Here is a 16,068-nt window from a genome sequence, read left to right as displayed (position 1 = left end):
TTCCAAAGGGCTACAGGTCTGGGGGAAACATCTATATAACAGGGATCAAAAGAGCAATAAAGGCAAAGTGGTTTGGACACATCAGACTATTGCGTGTAGGGATGAAACTTCATTTTCTTCTATTTGTATATTTGGACAAATAAAATCACATCTTGTTATACAGTTAAAACTCATTACAGCATTGAAAAAAGATCCTTAAAGAGAGAGAATGGCAACCTATTGACAACGTGGATTCTCATTACAGTGAACCTGCACTCGTTATGTTTGTCAGATGGATAACCGACCAAGTGGAGAACTGCAGGTGGTCCTCAGAGCTGAAGAGCCTTTACCTTGATGATAAAACTCTTCATTTGTGAGAAGAAAAAAAAAAATTACTGCAGCTGCGATATATTTGCGACCAGGAATAAAATAAGATAGAGCAAATAAGTGAATTTGCTGGCTAAACTAACTTCTCATTATATGTAAGGTTTTTATGGAAAGATTAAATCTGAGACCCGCTAAGGGTGTGTGCACATATGTGCGTTTCAAGATTCATCACAGGCCTGACTTCTAAATTCCGACAGAGAAGGACATCGATCTTCACAAAAAATTTTAATACGGGTTTCCCCTGCTACCTGAAAGTTCGTTTTACGCCACTTCGCTTTTAAGAAAGGCCTTCCTTAGTACTTGTTTCCCCTAACAAAGAAATTGGAAGAGGCGAGAAGCGCGAACAGCCTGCCATGGCGTTTCGCACGGCGCTGCGCCCACGGGGAGCCCGCTGCCCAGCCTGCTCGGAGCCGTCCTCGGCGCCAGCGCTTGCGGCCCCGTGGCTGTGCACTGTGTCAGTGAGCATCTGTGCTTTATCTCCTTTTATTTTGATGGGGGATTTTGGGGGTCTGGGAACGCTAAAAAATTCTTGCCATATAAATTAATGGTAACTGTTTGCTTTCCGCCCTCTTGGTTCTCTGGGTTTCTAAGAGCGCTCTACTTTCGGAGAGCAGGGAAGACCGGTATCACCAAGCATACTGTGTGCGGTATTTCTTTGAGAAATAATTTAAACAATGCCCAAACTGTTAGACTCATATAGACAAGTCAGGCTTTTGAGGGCAGAGGCTGGGGTAGTATTCCACAAAGCAGGTGTGGGGCCTCCAAGATCCACTATGGCTTAAGGCAGGGACAGCGTGAAGAGGGCCGCTTTGAACTAGGATGGTAGAAAAGCGAATAAAATGGAAGCGGTTGTGCCAATGGGAAAAGAAGTAAGCCTGGTATTTTCTTCTAAGGTCCAGACAGAAATAAATTTTTCTGCGATTCCCAGTGAGATAGTCACTTACTTGCAAAGCTGACTGTCAGAGTATTTTCCAGGGAAAGTATGTGAATCCCCCTATGAGATTGGGGCTTAGAGTCTTTTCAGCTTGTGCCTAGAGAAGCATTTTCTTCTGGTCAAAATATCACCTGGCTGGGAAGAGGTGAGGCAGGGGTCAGCAAAAATGGCACATCCTACACTCACACCTCTACAAAATCAGTGGGACTTAGTGTCGTAAATTTCTGCTAGTTTTATGGAGACTTTTCTTTTAATGAAAAGAACAAAGCAGCCCATGGTGTGAAAGGTCATTTGTCCAGACAAACACAAGGGTTCCTGACCCAATGCAGTGCCCACGACAGCTCCCTGTTTGCAGCTGTGGAGAGGACTCTTCTTGCAAAGACACCTCTGGATTAGGAAAATTGTGTTACTCTGCCCAGAAGTATAAAGGCTGGCCCCATTGTAAAATCACTATAATCAAGGTCCTCACTGGTACCGTTATTTTAAAGTTACACCCAATCTAATCTGTATAATGTTACACATTCTTAAGCAAATACAATCAAGAGATGGGAATCTCCCTGTATATGTCTACGTGGGTACACAGCTGCCCTTCAAAGTGCATACACACCAGGAGAGGCCCAGCAGAATTCTCTGCCTGTAGCACATCCAGTAGATTGAGTTTATCTGGCTTTTTAACAACTAGAAGCTTATAAACCTAGATTCCTCATTCACCCTATTTAAAATCATTGCTCTAGTAGTTAGAGTCCAAAATAATGGAAATACAGCAGTTTGAAATGCTTGGTTTAGCGTTTATTTATCAGAATAACGTTAACTAATCCCTTGGATTTTTTTGGAAACAGCAGGGTATCATGGAAAAAAAGATATGTGTTACAAATTAAGTGTATTTTGTTTGTTTACTAAATGGCGCCACTTACTCTTTGTCTCTGCATAAGGTAATGGAACATTTACATTTCCCTTACTTCATTTTGAAGACCTCTTACTTAAAGTCATATGTAACGTATTTTCCTGTTAAAACTCTACAAGGTGGCGTTTGCAGTTAGAAATTTAAAAATTTCTCTTTACACTTAATACTTCTAAAAAATAGTGAAAGAATAAGACAATGAGAGAAGATTTAATCGTAATGCTTTAAAGCAAGTTTTCACAAATGGAACCAGTTCTTTATGTATCTACTTTCAGCTAAACCTAATAACAATTTTAAATGGTAAACTTATTTTTTACTATGCAAAATCCATCCTACATTTTCATATCCTGCATTTTATTTTGTTACGTTGTATTTTGTGGTTTATTTTCTAGTTTGATTTATTTAATAATATTAAACTCATTTAATGTCTGATAAACTAACTAAATCTACATCTTACAGTGTTATCATAGTGCTGCCCAGTTATAGACATGCTTTCATGATCACCTTTCCTATTACCTTATGAACTACATCTACTAGTTAAATAATCAACATTTATAGACGGATGAATAATTCAAGTTTTGAAATAAAGGTTAGATAGCTCTAGAAAAACTCGTATTTACATCCTTCCTTGTTGGGCTTAAACAATTTTCGTTTTCTTTTCACTTTTGACACTTCAAGAAGCATGTTGACAGCCCCTCCAACGTCCTCTAGCAGCAGAATCTCACAGTCCTGCTGATTTGTCCTCAGCATTGAGAATGTCCAGGATCTTCATGCCATGTCCTGCCTTTAGAAGGTATTAACACACACATCAAAACACTTAAACACTATGTCTTCTCTCAAGCTACAGATATTCAGTCATTCTTCCTAATTTAATAAGAAAGAATCTCATCTCTAGTTTGTTTTTGTAATATGAGTTTTGCATTTTTTAATGCTATTTCAAGAATATTACTCAAGAGAGAACTCTCGTCTTAACCTTTGCCATTAAAACTTGGAAAATCAGTTGCTGCTCAGCAGTCCAAGATGCAGGATGCCTTGTGCTTCTGGGTCTACCCTGGTTTACAGGACATCTTTTCTCACCGTCTAAGAACTACTTCTTTAAATAATCATGTAGTTGTACAGTTTCTCCTTACCTGAAAATAGGATTCCCCAAGCTAAAATTTGGTGATTTAAAAAATAGTCTGGGGGCCGACTCCGTGGCCAAGTGGGTAAGTTTGCGCACTCCGCTGCGGCAGCCCAAGGTTCGGATCCTGGGTGTGGACATGGCACTGCTCGTCAGGCCACGTTGAGGTGGCGTCCCACATCCCACAACAAGAAGGATGTGCAACTAAGATATACAACTGTGTGCAGGGGGTGTTTGGGGAGATAAAGCAGAAAAAAAAATAGTCTGTGTAGTTTTCCTATTAATTCTCCTCAAATTGATTTCATTGGTTCTGCATATTTGCATTGATAGTACTGGTCTCTGGAATCTGAGATTTCCATGCGTTTTGCAGGCTTTAAATGGCATTTTGATTTCGCTCTACTGAGTTGAATAAGTTATTCTTGGAACAAATGAAACTCTTTTTTCTTCCTCTCATACACTCTGAAATATGTTTTCCTAGGAGGATAAAAATAAAACAAAAGAGAAACCCTAAAACAACTGAAATCAAGTATGTACTATAGAAATCATAAAAAAATACACTAAAGTGGAGTTCTTGTGGCGTGTTTTGGGCCACTTGGATTATACTTGCACCTATCTTCGGTTATTAATGGGACATTACTTGATGTGTAAGGGTCTTGTGTTGTCAGATGAACGAGGCTACATTCACTGAATACATTTCTTCTACCGTAACACTAAAAAATTTTCTTCTTTTCCTTCTCCAAAATAAGTGATTCCACTTTCCCTATCCCAGTAGAAACCATATAAATTTTGTGAATCAGAAGACAAAGTCAAGTTCCAGTATCCAACGAAGGTGCTGTCAGTGATAAGTTGGTATAGATTGATCTAGAAAGGAGGTTTATATCCAAATTTTCAGAAGTACTGATGTAAGGTCACCTTTTCCTCGAGACTCCTCTGAATGGGTGAGAGAGCTCTGAGCTGTGAGGCTGTGGCCCCCGCATCATTCTGTGCCTTCAGTCCTAGAGTTTGTGGTTGAACTTCACTGGAAGTGATCTTGCAGACCCCTCCCTCGCTCTACCTCACTCTTTTAGCTTACCTCACTTCTCGTAATTTAGTAAGAAAACAATCGCCTCCAAGATTCTTAGCCAAGACCAACATCTGCTGTTGATTTAATGGTCAAGTTGGAATACAGATAGGCAATTAGCCAGTGATGTAAGATCCGTCCAGACCAGTTTGTGTTTGGATGATAACATTGAAACTATCTTATTTGTCAACTTCAGTAACTTGTAAGATGTTTAATTCATGTCCCAAATGAATTCACAGGAGATCTTTTAACAAACGGCTGATTTTATGATGACTGCTCATAAAATAGTCCACACAATCTTATTCCTTGTACTTATGGAGAAATTTGAATGTCATTCCAAATAAATCTAGACAGTAAAATGTTAAGTCAGGGATAACATTGCATTTATCTGGGTGTTCCCACATAACCCAGTGCTTTCAGTAGACTTCAAATAAATATCATTTGGAGAAATAAGGGAGCTGAATGGATGAACTGATTTACTTTTTCAAAATAGGCAGAAACCTAGATTTCTTTGCCTTTTTTTCCCTCTAAACTCTCTGCTTTGCCAGTGGAGATTTTTAGTCTAATTGCTTTCTTTTAGGCGATAGACTTGAATTTGATCCCAATACTTTAACATTAGAAAGAAATATTTTTAAAAAATCCAAATGACTTGGGGCAGCCTTTCCTAGAAAAGAGACATATCCAATTTTCCTAATTACTGACCCCAGGCCCCCTTTTCCTGGAGACTCCTACCATTTGTTCACATTGGCTCATCTTAACTTAGTAGGTATTCTTTTAAAATCACATGTAATAAAGATGATTCTAGAACTAGGATGTTATGTTTGAAGAAAAAGTTATTATATAAAGTATCAAAAGATTAGTATGTTGGATATGAAAATAATTACATGAGAAGATTTTTCACGTTTATTTACAACTTTTGACCCAAGGACCTATCTATACACTGTGAGTGTTTATGTATTTCTTTTTATTATACCAATTTATGTGCAAAGAGTAACTTTCCACTTAATATAAATAGAGTCTCACACGGGAAATTCCATGGAATTCAAGCCAATCCTTACTTGCATTCCTTCATATGCAGTGTACAAACTGGACAACTTTCCTTGCGTAGCAAATGTGATATCACAAGTAGATAATGTGCTGGCCCCCTCACCACAACCCCTGGATACTGTTCTAAAGTCCTCATTTGTGTGGTCTGGCATTTCCACAGTCTGTCTTTGTCTTAGCTTTTCTTAAAAAATGTACTTAAATTAGTTATTTTGCTGGTTACTTCCATATTGCTTCATTCAAAATCCAAAATGGAGTTCGGAGAGAGAACAAATAAAATTATAGCTTAAGTGCAAACTACATTTTTGAGTATCTGCCAGGTAGACGTACCCAATCCAGTGTTTCTTCCAGTTCAGTGGATTCCCATTGGACCACCCCTGAAAGTGTCAGCAGTTTTCATGAACCACACAGAGCTGTCTCTTAGTTTCCCTTCTACTCTTAACATTACCAACTGCCTATCAAGTACTGTCACTTATGGAGGAGAAGAAAATGTTGAAGAATCGAAAGGAAAGGGGGTACATATTCAATAGTGTGAAACATGGAAGTTAGATTTGATGTTACATTTGACTAATATCTTGACCTCCCCTTCCAATTTTAAAGACTGTATATTTAAAATAGTGGGTGTTTCGCCATATTAAAATATATATTTTAAAAATTGTCAGTTATAGCAACACATAAGAAGCTTTGATGTAAAAATCTTTGCAATTAGAAATTAAAGCGAAACAGGGGAGAAAGGAATATGAAGAGACAGATCGAAGCAAAATAAAATGAAAAAAACAGAAAAAGGCCTCCTAACATAATTGCTAGTTATAACTTTGACGGAGATTAAAAAATTACGAAAGCTGAATTGACCATTCTTGCCTGTCAGGATAGAAACTGTTGGAGAAAGAAATTGGATTCTCCATCTCAGTTACTATCATATGTTATAGAAAAGGTTATCCTTTTGTTCTAATGGAAACGTTATTAGAATTTCCAGGGATGCTGAAAATGCAGATATCATTTCCTACAAATAGGAACGGATAGCATGGGTCTTTCAAGCATCTGCATTAAAAAAAAAGAGAGAGAAAGAAAAAAGTTGAGAACTAGTTTGACAGCAGGCAGTGTTGTCTTATATTTGCCTTCTCTAGCTGTTCCAGTCTCCTGACCAACCCATGCAGAGAAATGAAGAAACAGTGTGGTTCCTCCTGTCTTTCTCTTTCTGTCCTTCCTTCTAATGTTCAAGTTAGATAAGCACGTAACTATCATTGCATCTCTAGAGCTTCCATTGGGAAGTGTCAAAACTACTGGCCTTGGGTGTAGAAGGAAGACCATAAGAGAAAGAGAGGCGGGAGGGAAATTGGAGTGGGCATGTCTCTCCACGTTAAAACCACTGCTGAGCTTACACCACAGTATTTCGGTGTCTGTAGGGTGGAGGAGGCAGCACAGTACCTGGCTTCAATGAGAACTCAGAGAGGTATTCAGGATTCTCTGCCACAATAGGCCGGATCCGTCCATTTTGTTTATAAAAATATTTTGTGCTGTACTCCTGCAGGTAGTCTGGGTGCTGAAGGGTGCTCCGAGGCGGCAGGCTGTGGTTCCAGTAGTCAGGGTTGTCGAATGCCTTCTTGGCCTTCTCTGGCACAGACAGTACATTGTTCTTCAGGTACTCGGCATTCCCCAAGGCGTTGGCAAAGGTGTTGAGGTACAGTGGCTCATTCACATACTCATCCTCTGCCTTGGGCGGACCGTTGGAAGCACTGTGATATTCAGGATTATCCAAAGCTTGAAGGTCTCCATTTTTTCTTCGAGAAACAAAAGGGTTCTCTTCCACAGGGTGCAGGTACTCTGAGGGAGCACAGAAATATCAGTTAGTTAGCAGCTACTCTGATGGAGCACAGAAATGTCAGTTAGCACCTATTTTCTGGAAAGGGTGAATGAGACTGAAGTTATACGTAATGGTAGCTTATTCTTCCCAACAATAAAGCCGTAGATTTGTTTTCATGAATTCTTACTGAAACTGTTTGTTGATTACTGCTGTCATAAGTAAGCCAAAAATGTTAATGACAAAACAAGGCACCATTAAGACCAGGATCAGAGTTCCTGTCTTTAAACTGTTCTATTTTCCTTCTAATTTCTTTTGTCTCTCCTACATATGAGGCCAGTTGTTTAAATACTTCTGTTTTCTAAAAGTCAGTAATTTATGTTGCAAGATAAGACAATCTATCAAAGTTAAATATCCTTTAAGTGTGGAGAAATTAGAATTTTTTAGAGCATATTGGAAAATCAAAATATTTATAGCTTAATTCCATGCCAAGATGAATAGATGAAGTGAAGGGATTGTGCTTTTAATCTGTTTGGTTTGCTGTGAATGTCTGTATAGGTAACAAGGATTTGATTATAGACAATGGCCGGGAAGCTTTACACACAGCAAAGGGAATATCTAAGGAAAAGTTTCAACCAATAAAACAAATCTGATAGACATCTAACATGCCTCTAAATTGACTCACTAGATGATACATATGCTTAATAATGAAGTATAATCAAAACATGTATTTCCAATGGCTAATCATAATCACCAAATAGCAAACTACTAGTTTGAATTATATGAAATCACTATTTTGTAGGTTGAAACCAGTCATATTGTGGCTATTTTGTGTAATTCAATCTAATAAATTCATCTAAAATAGGATTTGGCACAGAATTTTTAAAAATGCTGCTCATTCATGCTGCTTTCTTCAAATTTAATTCCACTAGTGTTTATAGTATAGACTATATAGAGACACATATACGCATATATAGTAGACTTTTTTTGGGGGGGGGGGGGAGGAAGATTGGCCCTGAGCTAACATGTGTTGCCATATTCCTCCTTTTGCTTGAAGAAGATTGTCCCTGAGCTAACATCTATGCCAGTATTCTTCTATTTTTTACTTTTATTTGTATGTGGGGTGCTGCCACAGCATGGCTTGATGAGCAGTGTGTAGGTCTGGCATTAGCAGTGTTGAGCACATGAACTTAACCACTATGCCACCAGACAGGCCCCGAGCAGACCTTCTTTTCTGTCCTCTCTTTTAGTATATACACAAAAGTGACACTTACCTATTCCTATTTTGGTGCTAGGGCAGGGAGAGGACACAATTTTTTGTTGAGATGCCACCATTCTGAAAAAGCTTTCTATCCCCTATATTTAGCCTGACACGTAGAGAGAGAAATCTCATCAACTCAGGGTTCTTTTTCCCTGGATATAGGCCTCCTGGATGTCATTAAGTATTTAGCATCACATGCAAATAAAAAGACCGTAACGACTATCCCACCATCATACAGTACATGAACTATAGGTCAATGATTTACAAGGCACTATCCTTTCATCCTCATAACAGTCCTGTGAAAAAGGAAGTACAGAGTGTATTTTCCCAGCTTTATAGAAGGAAAACTGATGGTGTAGGAAGAATACAGTTAGTATTGAACTAGAATCCAGATCTTCTAACTCCTTTTGAGTAACCTTCTGGTTCTACTGGTCTGCTTTCATTCTTGCCGCTGCTGGAGTAGGGTGAACTTTACACTTCATACAAGTTTTAATTTGAATGGTTCTGAAAGCTAGTGTCATTTTAAGAAAAATGTCTGAAAAAACTTTGAAGGGTGCCAGAATTTGATTTTTCTTACAAGATTTCTGAAACTTCTTAATTGAAAGTATGGGAATTTCTGTACTAAAATTCTCTACTCTCTGTGAACTGGTCTAGCATAGACCAACCTTCTACAGAAACCTGGGTCTCTGAATATCCAGAGACAAGATCCAGCATGCTCCACAGAGAGCACATAGCCTGATTTGCCTTTCTCTTAGAAGGTTCACGTTACCATTTCTACTTATCTGTCATCCTGATGCAAACTTGTATGGCCATGAGATTACAAATAGAGAAATAACTTTATGGTTGAGCTGAGAATCTTCCCAGAGAGTATTCCACTTTCAGGGCATTTGTCAAGTCTTCTCAAAACCTACATGTGTGTCACCACTGGGCTACTATAAGCATTCAGTTCTTCATTACAGTAAAAATTTGTATCTAAATGGATATATTTTAAAAGGTTGTTTATCATATGGACTTAGAGATCACCAATTGCATTTTATAAAAGAGAATATAACTGTATATTAAAGAATATAATTGGCCCTCATACAGTTATAAAATATAATTTACTATTGACACTGAAGACTTTTCAGTGAGGAAGATTAGCCCTGAGCTAACATCTATGCCGGTCTTCCTCTATTTTTTGTATGTGGGATGCCTCCACAGCATGGCTGATGAGCGGAGTAGGTCCATGCCTGGGATCCAAACCCATGAACCTGGGCTGCTGAAGTGGAGCACGTGGAACTTTAACCACTTGGCCAAGAGGCCAGATCCACAATCATCAGTTTTTAATAAGTCATCCATTTTCTCCTTTCCATGATGCTATTAACATAAAAGAAAAGAAGCTCTTTCAAAATTGAAATCTTTTTTGACTTTGGTGTTTAACATTTCTACTACTAACTTTGTAAAACCACAAATCATGAATATTCTCAAGATGTAATGGTATACATATAAGTATATGGAGGGCCAGAATTTTAATTTTGGAAATGTGTCATAGAAGAAATCATAATTTCCTATAATAATTGAGGTCATTTCAATGACATCATTTTCATGAATCAACCAAATCTTTTATTGGTGCCATCAAAAGCTTCGGACAGTTTTGCCAACAATTCCAGTCTTTCTGCTCTCCAGAGTAAGTCCAACAAAGCAATGGTTCTGAAATCTTGTGATATGCTATCTCATTGAAATATTCCAGTAAAGCCATGTTTAGATCAGCGCTTCTCAAGCTTAACTGTGCATAAAAGTCACATGGGGATCATGTTAAAATATAGGTTCCTGTTTGGGTGGGGCCTGAGATTCTGATTTCTCAAAAGCTCCTAGATGGTGTGGATACTGCTGATTCAGACAGCCTACTACAAAGAGCAGCAGCCTGGGCCTTTTCTGGGTCACGAACGTTACACAGTCCAGTGATTTGGCAATTTCCCTTCTACACTTTGCTTATTTTGATGGAAGTGAATGTCAAATGCCAATCATTTCTGAACATTCTGTTCGTACCTTGTTTGGGTTTGTCTCGCATAGGGGTCATGTAACCTTCCTCATCCAGCTCTCCTCGTGGGCTCCGTTCTGTGGCAAACACTGTGGGGTCAGCGCTGTACCTCTGGGTGCTGCTATCCTCTTGGACATGGGGTGCCACTGGCTTGCGCAGGGTGCCGTTACAGCAGGAGTCATCAAAAATCTCGGGGGTAGCCCCCTGAGCAACGGGAGCTTCTGGGATGGTGCTGGTGGTGGCTCTGTAGGGCACGGGCACTCCTTGTTCTGCGGCAAAACCTCCGTCTCGGTACACAAACTGGTTCTGTCAATAGTAGAGACACATTTGGATGGAAGTTATTGTTAGGAATAGTTGTGAAAAATGACTGCTAATAACCTAAAGTATATGGAAGTTTATCTTTCAGAGAAAAGTCGTTTTTATTGAATGTTTTTCCCTAATGTCTAATGAACGTGAGTTACAGACTAGAAATAGCTACAATTCCAATTTTTCTTAAAAAGTAAATCATGGGAAAACAATTTGGAAATATATATTTTAATTTTACTAACCATCTACTGCATGATCTAATAAAAAAGTATTTCATGTTCTTTTCCCACAATTGGCTATTTTTGATGTCAAATTCACAGTGGATTTTCATGACAAATGGCAATGCCATTAATTGCAGACAGTTGCCATTAAGAACAGAAGCACAATGACGCCATTTGAATGGTGTTATTTGCTTGTTGCCTTCTATTCTGTTTTTTCTGTGACTGAGTCTCCAGTACCTAACCAGAGAATCTTTGCTGAGATTCTAACTTTTTAGTACATGACCTATAATCATAGAATTAAAGGTAACCTCCTCACCCAGAAGGATAATTTATGAGCCTAGGAAAATCCTGCAGATGAAAATCGAAAGCTACTATTGGTGAATGATATCTCAATTTTGGATTATCTACTGAGACAAAACATATCTGCCGTGGCAGCTACATAATCTACAGCAAATTCTTAATTCACTGTTGGCAAAGGTAAACTGAGGAAATTATGAGGAGACAAGAGAGAGGGAACATGGTAAGCAAAGACCAAAAACCCTAAAAGATGAAGGTTGACTGTGAAATACTTACTCCTGACATGGGGGTGTAGGCAGGAGGAGGGCTGTGTCCAATGTCACTCTAATAGGAAAGAAAAATGGGATGATGGATATAATAAGAGGTGACATGAATGAAAAAAAATAAAAAAGAAAAGAAAAAGAAAAGCCACACGACTTGTATGAACCAAGGGGGAAAACATGCACCACAGTGGAGTTTGCTAAATGGTGAATTTGTGCACTCTGACCACAAGCGAGTTTATTTGTGTGTTTTGAGGATATTAAACATTTAAATTCAATCCCTGAAAAGGAAAATTATATAGAAAAAGTAAAATTTTTAGATGGATTAAAAATTAAGTTGACAATGAATATTCTTCTGATTAACCCTGGAAGAAAGGGAAAAGCAGTGAATGATTAACCTCAGTTGTATATAAGGAACTGATCCTTCATCACGTGTTAAATGACCACATATCCAGCATGAACTTTTCTCTTATAAGAAGAAACTTATCTAGAAGGAGATAGAAGTGGATTTCAGTTTGCCTGGAATAATTTTTGCTATCGAGTTAAGTGTATTTTTTTACCCTTTCAGCAAAGGGTCGACCTTTTAGCTTCTCCTTTATAAAAAGGAGACCATTTTCTTTTCAGTATTGCTTTTTTTTTAAAGTTAATAAACAGCAGAAAATCTTAGAAAATCAATTCCTTTCCTGGAAACATGTTTTACATATATCACTTTCATGTATTTAAAATCAGTCAAAATCAGATTTCAGTTTTAAAAAACCAAAAACACATCTATATTCTCATAGCTTATCACTCCAGCCTATGGACTAAATAAAAGTGGATATAAAAATATGATAGATATTAAAGACAATATTCCTTAGGGTAAGTAGAGGGAGTTGTATGAATACCAACTCTGGTTCTTAATATAAAACTATTCACTCATTAAACACATTTCTAGGCACTGGAGATAATCAATAGTGCAGATAAAAGCAGCTGATTTTGGGGGCTGGCCTGGTGACACAGTGGTTGACTGAGCATGTTCCACTTCAGCGGCCTGCGGTTTGCCGGTTTGGATCCCGGGTGCGGACGTGGCACCACTTGGCAAGCCATGCTGTGGTAGGCGTCCCACATATAAAGTAGAGGAAGATGGGCACAGATGTTAGGTCAGGACCAGTCTTCCTCAGCAAAAATAAGAGGATTGGCAGTAGATGTCAACTCAGGGCTAATCTTCCTCAAAAAAAAAAAAAAAAAACCCAGCTGATTTTATTAAGCTTGCATTTGCTACATTCTGGCTTTAAGTGAATAGAGATGACTAAAATAAACCTCAAAGACTACAACATATTGAATCATTTATGGAATATAGCTAAATATTATCCCAGGTCAATGTCTTTACAATTTAGAGATTCATAAAACAATGTAAGAAGAATACAGTCCCATGGAGATTAACTATTTAATGTAAATTAATAACAACTAGATATCACAACTTCTTTTAATTAACTCAGTCTGCTGGACTAACCAAGGGCCAAGTTCTGAACCCTGAGTTCTGAACAGTCGATTCACATTTTAACTCTCCCCATAACTGAGTCACTTACATGATGGCATAGAAAATACCGCCTTAATTCTCTACATAACAACACATTGAAGATTAAGACATGGGAAGTTAGAGAGATATTTAATATGCAATGCATAGGAGGTGGTATTATACAACAGACAAATTACTCTATGATTTGCTAGAAGCTCTGAGCTCCACTCCCAATTACAAGTGATGTGGTCACTCATGAAATATCTCAGACCCTCATTTTTCATCCTTGGCCTCTCTACCTCATTCTTAGTGAAGACAAAGTAAGATAATGTATATAAACGAGCTTTGTACGCTCTGCACTATTATACAAATACAGAGGATACATGGAATTTAACTAGTCACATCCACCAAATCAGATTTTTAAAATCAAGCCATCAAAATGCCAAAGCTATTCATCAAAGAGGCATTTTAAATGCTTACCTATTCTCCACATCACCTTAAATATAGATATATTTTACTATCTTTTAGAAGGATATGAAATCAAATACATTTGTTCATAAAATTTGACAAAGGGATTTTCTGTGTATTCCAGTGACATGTAACATAGAGGGATGGAATGAAAATGTGACAATTGCCTGGTGGAACTTTATCATATTACAAACCTTGGTCTTACCTTATCATTAACCCCCAATGATTGAGCATACATTTAACAAATATTAAATCTTCACAGTGAAAGCATGGGAAGTGCAATGGATGCTGGAGATATCATGATACTCTAGAAGAGACATGGCCACTGGCCTTCTGAATTTACAGTGTACTATCAAACATTACCTGAGCTTATTAGAAGAAAAGGCAAGAGTGAAATGAGGCTGGAGTGTGTTTATTTCAACTCTGTGATTACATATTAGAAGGCAAAGTATTCCAAAATATTAGTAATTACCAGTGTCCCTTGGACATCTTACCTTGAAAGAGATGCTGTACTGGGTAATGTTCAACTAGAATCTCAGCTGAAGAAATAGCATTGCAGTGTTTTTGCTGCGCATCTTGCGTTTTATAAAACTTCAGAGATAAATGATCAGAGGAATAACTGACAAGTCATTCTTCATCAAGAAATACTTTATTATCTATATTTATATATGGTCTAGGCCACCTTCAACCGTAAAGTGTTGTATTAAAAATAACGAGACCTTGGGGCTGGCCCTGTGGCCGAGTGGTTAAGTTCGCGCGGTCCGCTGCAGGCGGCCCAGTGTTTCGTTGGTTCGAATCCTGGGCGCGGACATGGCACTGCTCATCAAACCACGCTGAGGCAGCGTCCCACATGCCACAACTAGAAGGACCCACAACGAAGAATATACAACTATGTACCGGGGGGCTTTGGGGAGAAAAAGGAAAAAATTTAAATCTTTAAAAAAAAAAAAAATAACGAGACCTTTGGCAGCTGGCGTGTTCCAGGATGAAGTGAGGCCATGCCATCTTAGAATGCCCCCACTGGCCCTGCATTGACAAGTCTTCCTGTCAGCAACCTGCCAAATCTACGTCTGATATACTGCCAGACACCATCACAGTAATAGAAGCATCTTCATGCTTTTTCCTAGTTTTCAGTATTAAAATGGAAAAATTGCTAAGCAAAGCCCCTTCAGCATTCATTGTTTTTAGGGTTACTGGCTGCTTTTTATATTTCTGTTTCCATTTTCCCATTTGCTTTTTTTCTGTTTTCCATGATAAAAAGCACCTCATTCATTTCCTCCTGGAAGGGCAACACAGCTACGAGGGAACATCTGTGAGGCCAATTAGCCGGGCTGGAAATGTGATAGAATTGTTGTTTAAATATATTTAAATTACATGTTAATCACTATGTCATAATTTATAGGCTTTGAAAATAACTTTTTGTACTTGAGAGCCAAGCCAGATTTTACTTGTTTTTGCTGTTTTTAGTTTGCAACAAGCTCTTCTCATTCCCCGCCCGCCACATACCCCAATTCCCCACATTTGAAGAGCTGAACTTTTCATATTGGAAAGAATGACAGCTGCGAGTAAATTGGCTGAGTAAAAATTAAGATCCCCACAGTCAGAATGAGCTAGAGTGACCTTAAAGTGCTAGGCAGAATAAAGCAGTGCTCTCAGTTAAACTGCTTTTGTGTTTTCATCATGCCACTTTCTGCTGTCCATCAAAGCCTAGCTTTGCGCATCTTCGGGGAGCAGCACTGGGTGCATCTGTTCAATAGCTGGTGAGGGCATTTGCTGCCAGCAGGACAGAGATAGAAAGAGGTGGGTTATGAACTGGCAGGCGATACAGACTTTGTTCCTGGTGGGGGCATTTGTAAGACTGATGGAGAGAGTCAAGTTTAATTTTGAGACAGTATCACTGGGATATTGTATGATTAACTTGGACTCAAATGCCAGAGGTTATAGAGAAGGCAAATGTAAGCAAATACATCAAATACAGTGCTAAATGCATTTTTGCATACATCATGTCCTAAAATTTACTTTAATGATAAAAGAATGATAAAGATTTGAACCTTTATATCATTGTATGCACTGTATTTCTCATATTTATTGTTTTAATTGAAATATTGTATTGTTTAATGTTGTTTCTGAGAAATTGTAATTTGTTAACCAGATGGACTGTGTCCTGTGATATATTTTTTAAAATATCATACAAATCTATCTTCTTAGAAAACAAATATGTGATTAATGCCTAACTTCTATTTCAATCAAACATGTGCTTCATGAGAGAGGTTTTTTTTAATCTTCAAGTAATTGTTACTCTCAATATTAATAGGATCAAAGTTTGTAGGGCCAAGAAACACTAGGCCAAGAAATATTCTTAACCCTCTTAACTAAAATAGAATGTGTCTCTGTAAGATGTTGCTAATCCATCAGCACTAATTTATCCCTAGACATTTCCACATAGTAACTACTAAGGGTTCTCAACATTTTATCCTCTCTGGCTTGTATTCTTAACACTCTGATGGGCAT

General features: G+C 38.1%; 1 protein-coding gene across 4 annotated transcripts in view; it reads right to left on the bottom strand.

Annotated features, from left to right (window-relative positions):
- Positions 1–3,533: 3,533 nt before the first annotated feature.
- The window catches only part of ERBB4 (erb-b2 receptor tyrosine kinase 4), a 1,114,677-nt gene continuing 1,102,142 nt past the window's right edge, over positions 3,534–16,068 (bottom strand). For 2 of the 4 annotated variants that reach the window (XM_046644934.1, XM_046644933.1), the window contains exons 26-28: positions 11,608–11,655; positions 10,516–10,813; positions 3,534–7,249 (exon numbers count right to left, since the gene is read on the bottom strand). In XM_046644934.1, the coding sequence (XP_046500890.1) occupies positions 6,804–7,249; positions 10,516–10,813; positions 11,608–11,655 (792 nt within the window). In that variant the 3' untranslated portion in view covers positions 3,534–6,803. The remainder of the gene's footprint in view (positions 7,250–10,515; positions 10,814–11,607; positions 11,656–16,068) is intronic. The other 2 variants (XM_046644936.1, XM_046644935.1) reach the window with 1 other exon arrangement.

Source organism: Equus quagga, chromosome 17, assembly GCF_021613505.1.
Source record: "Equus quagga isolate Etosha38 chromosome 17, UCLA_HA_Equagga_1.0, whole genome shotgun sequence".
Lineage (NCBI taxonomy): Eukaryota > Metazoa > Chordata > Mammalia > Perissodactyla > Equidae > Equus > Equus quagga.
This window is presented reverse-complemented; position numbering and strand designations above follow the sequence as displayed.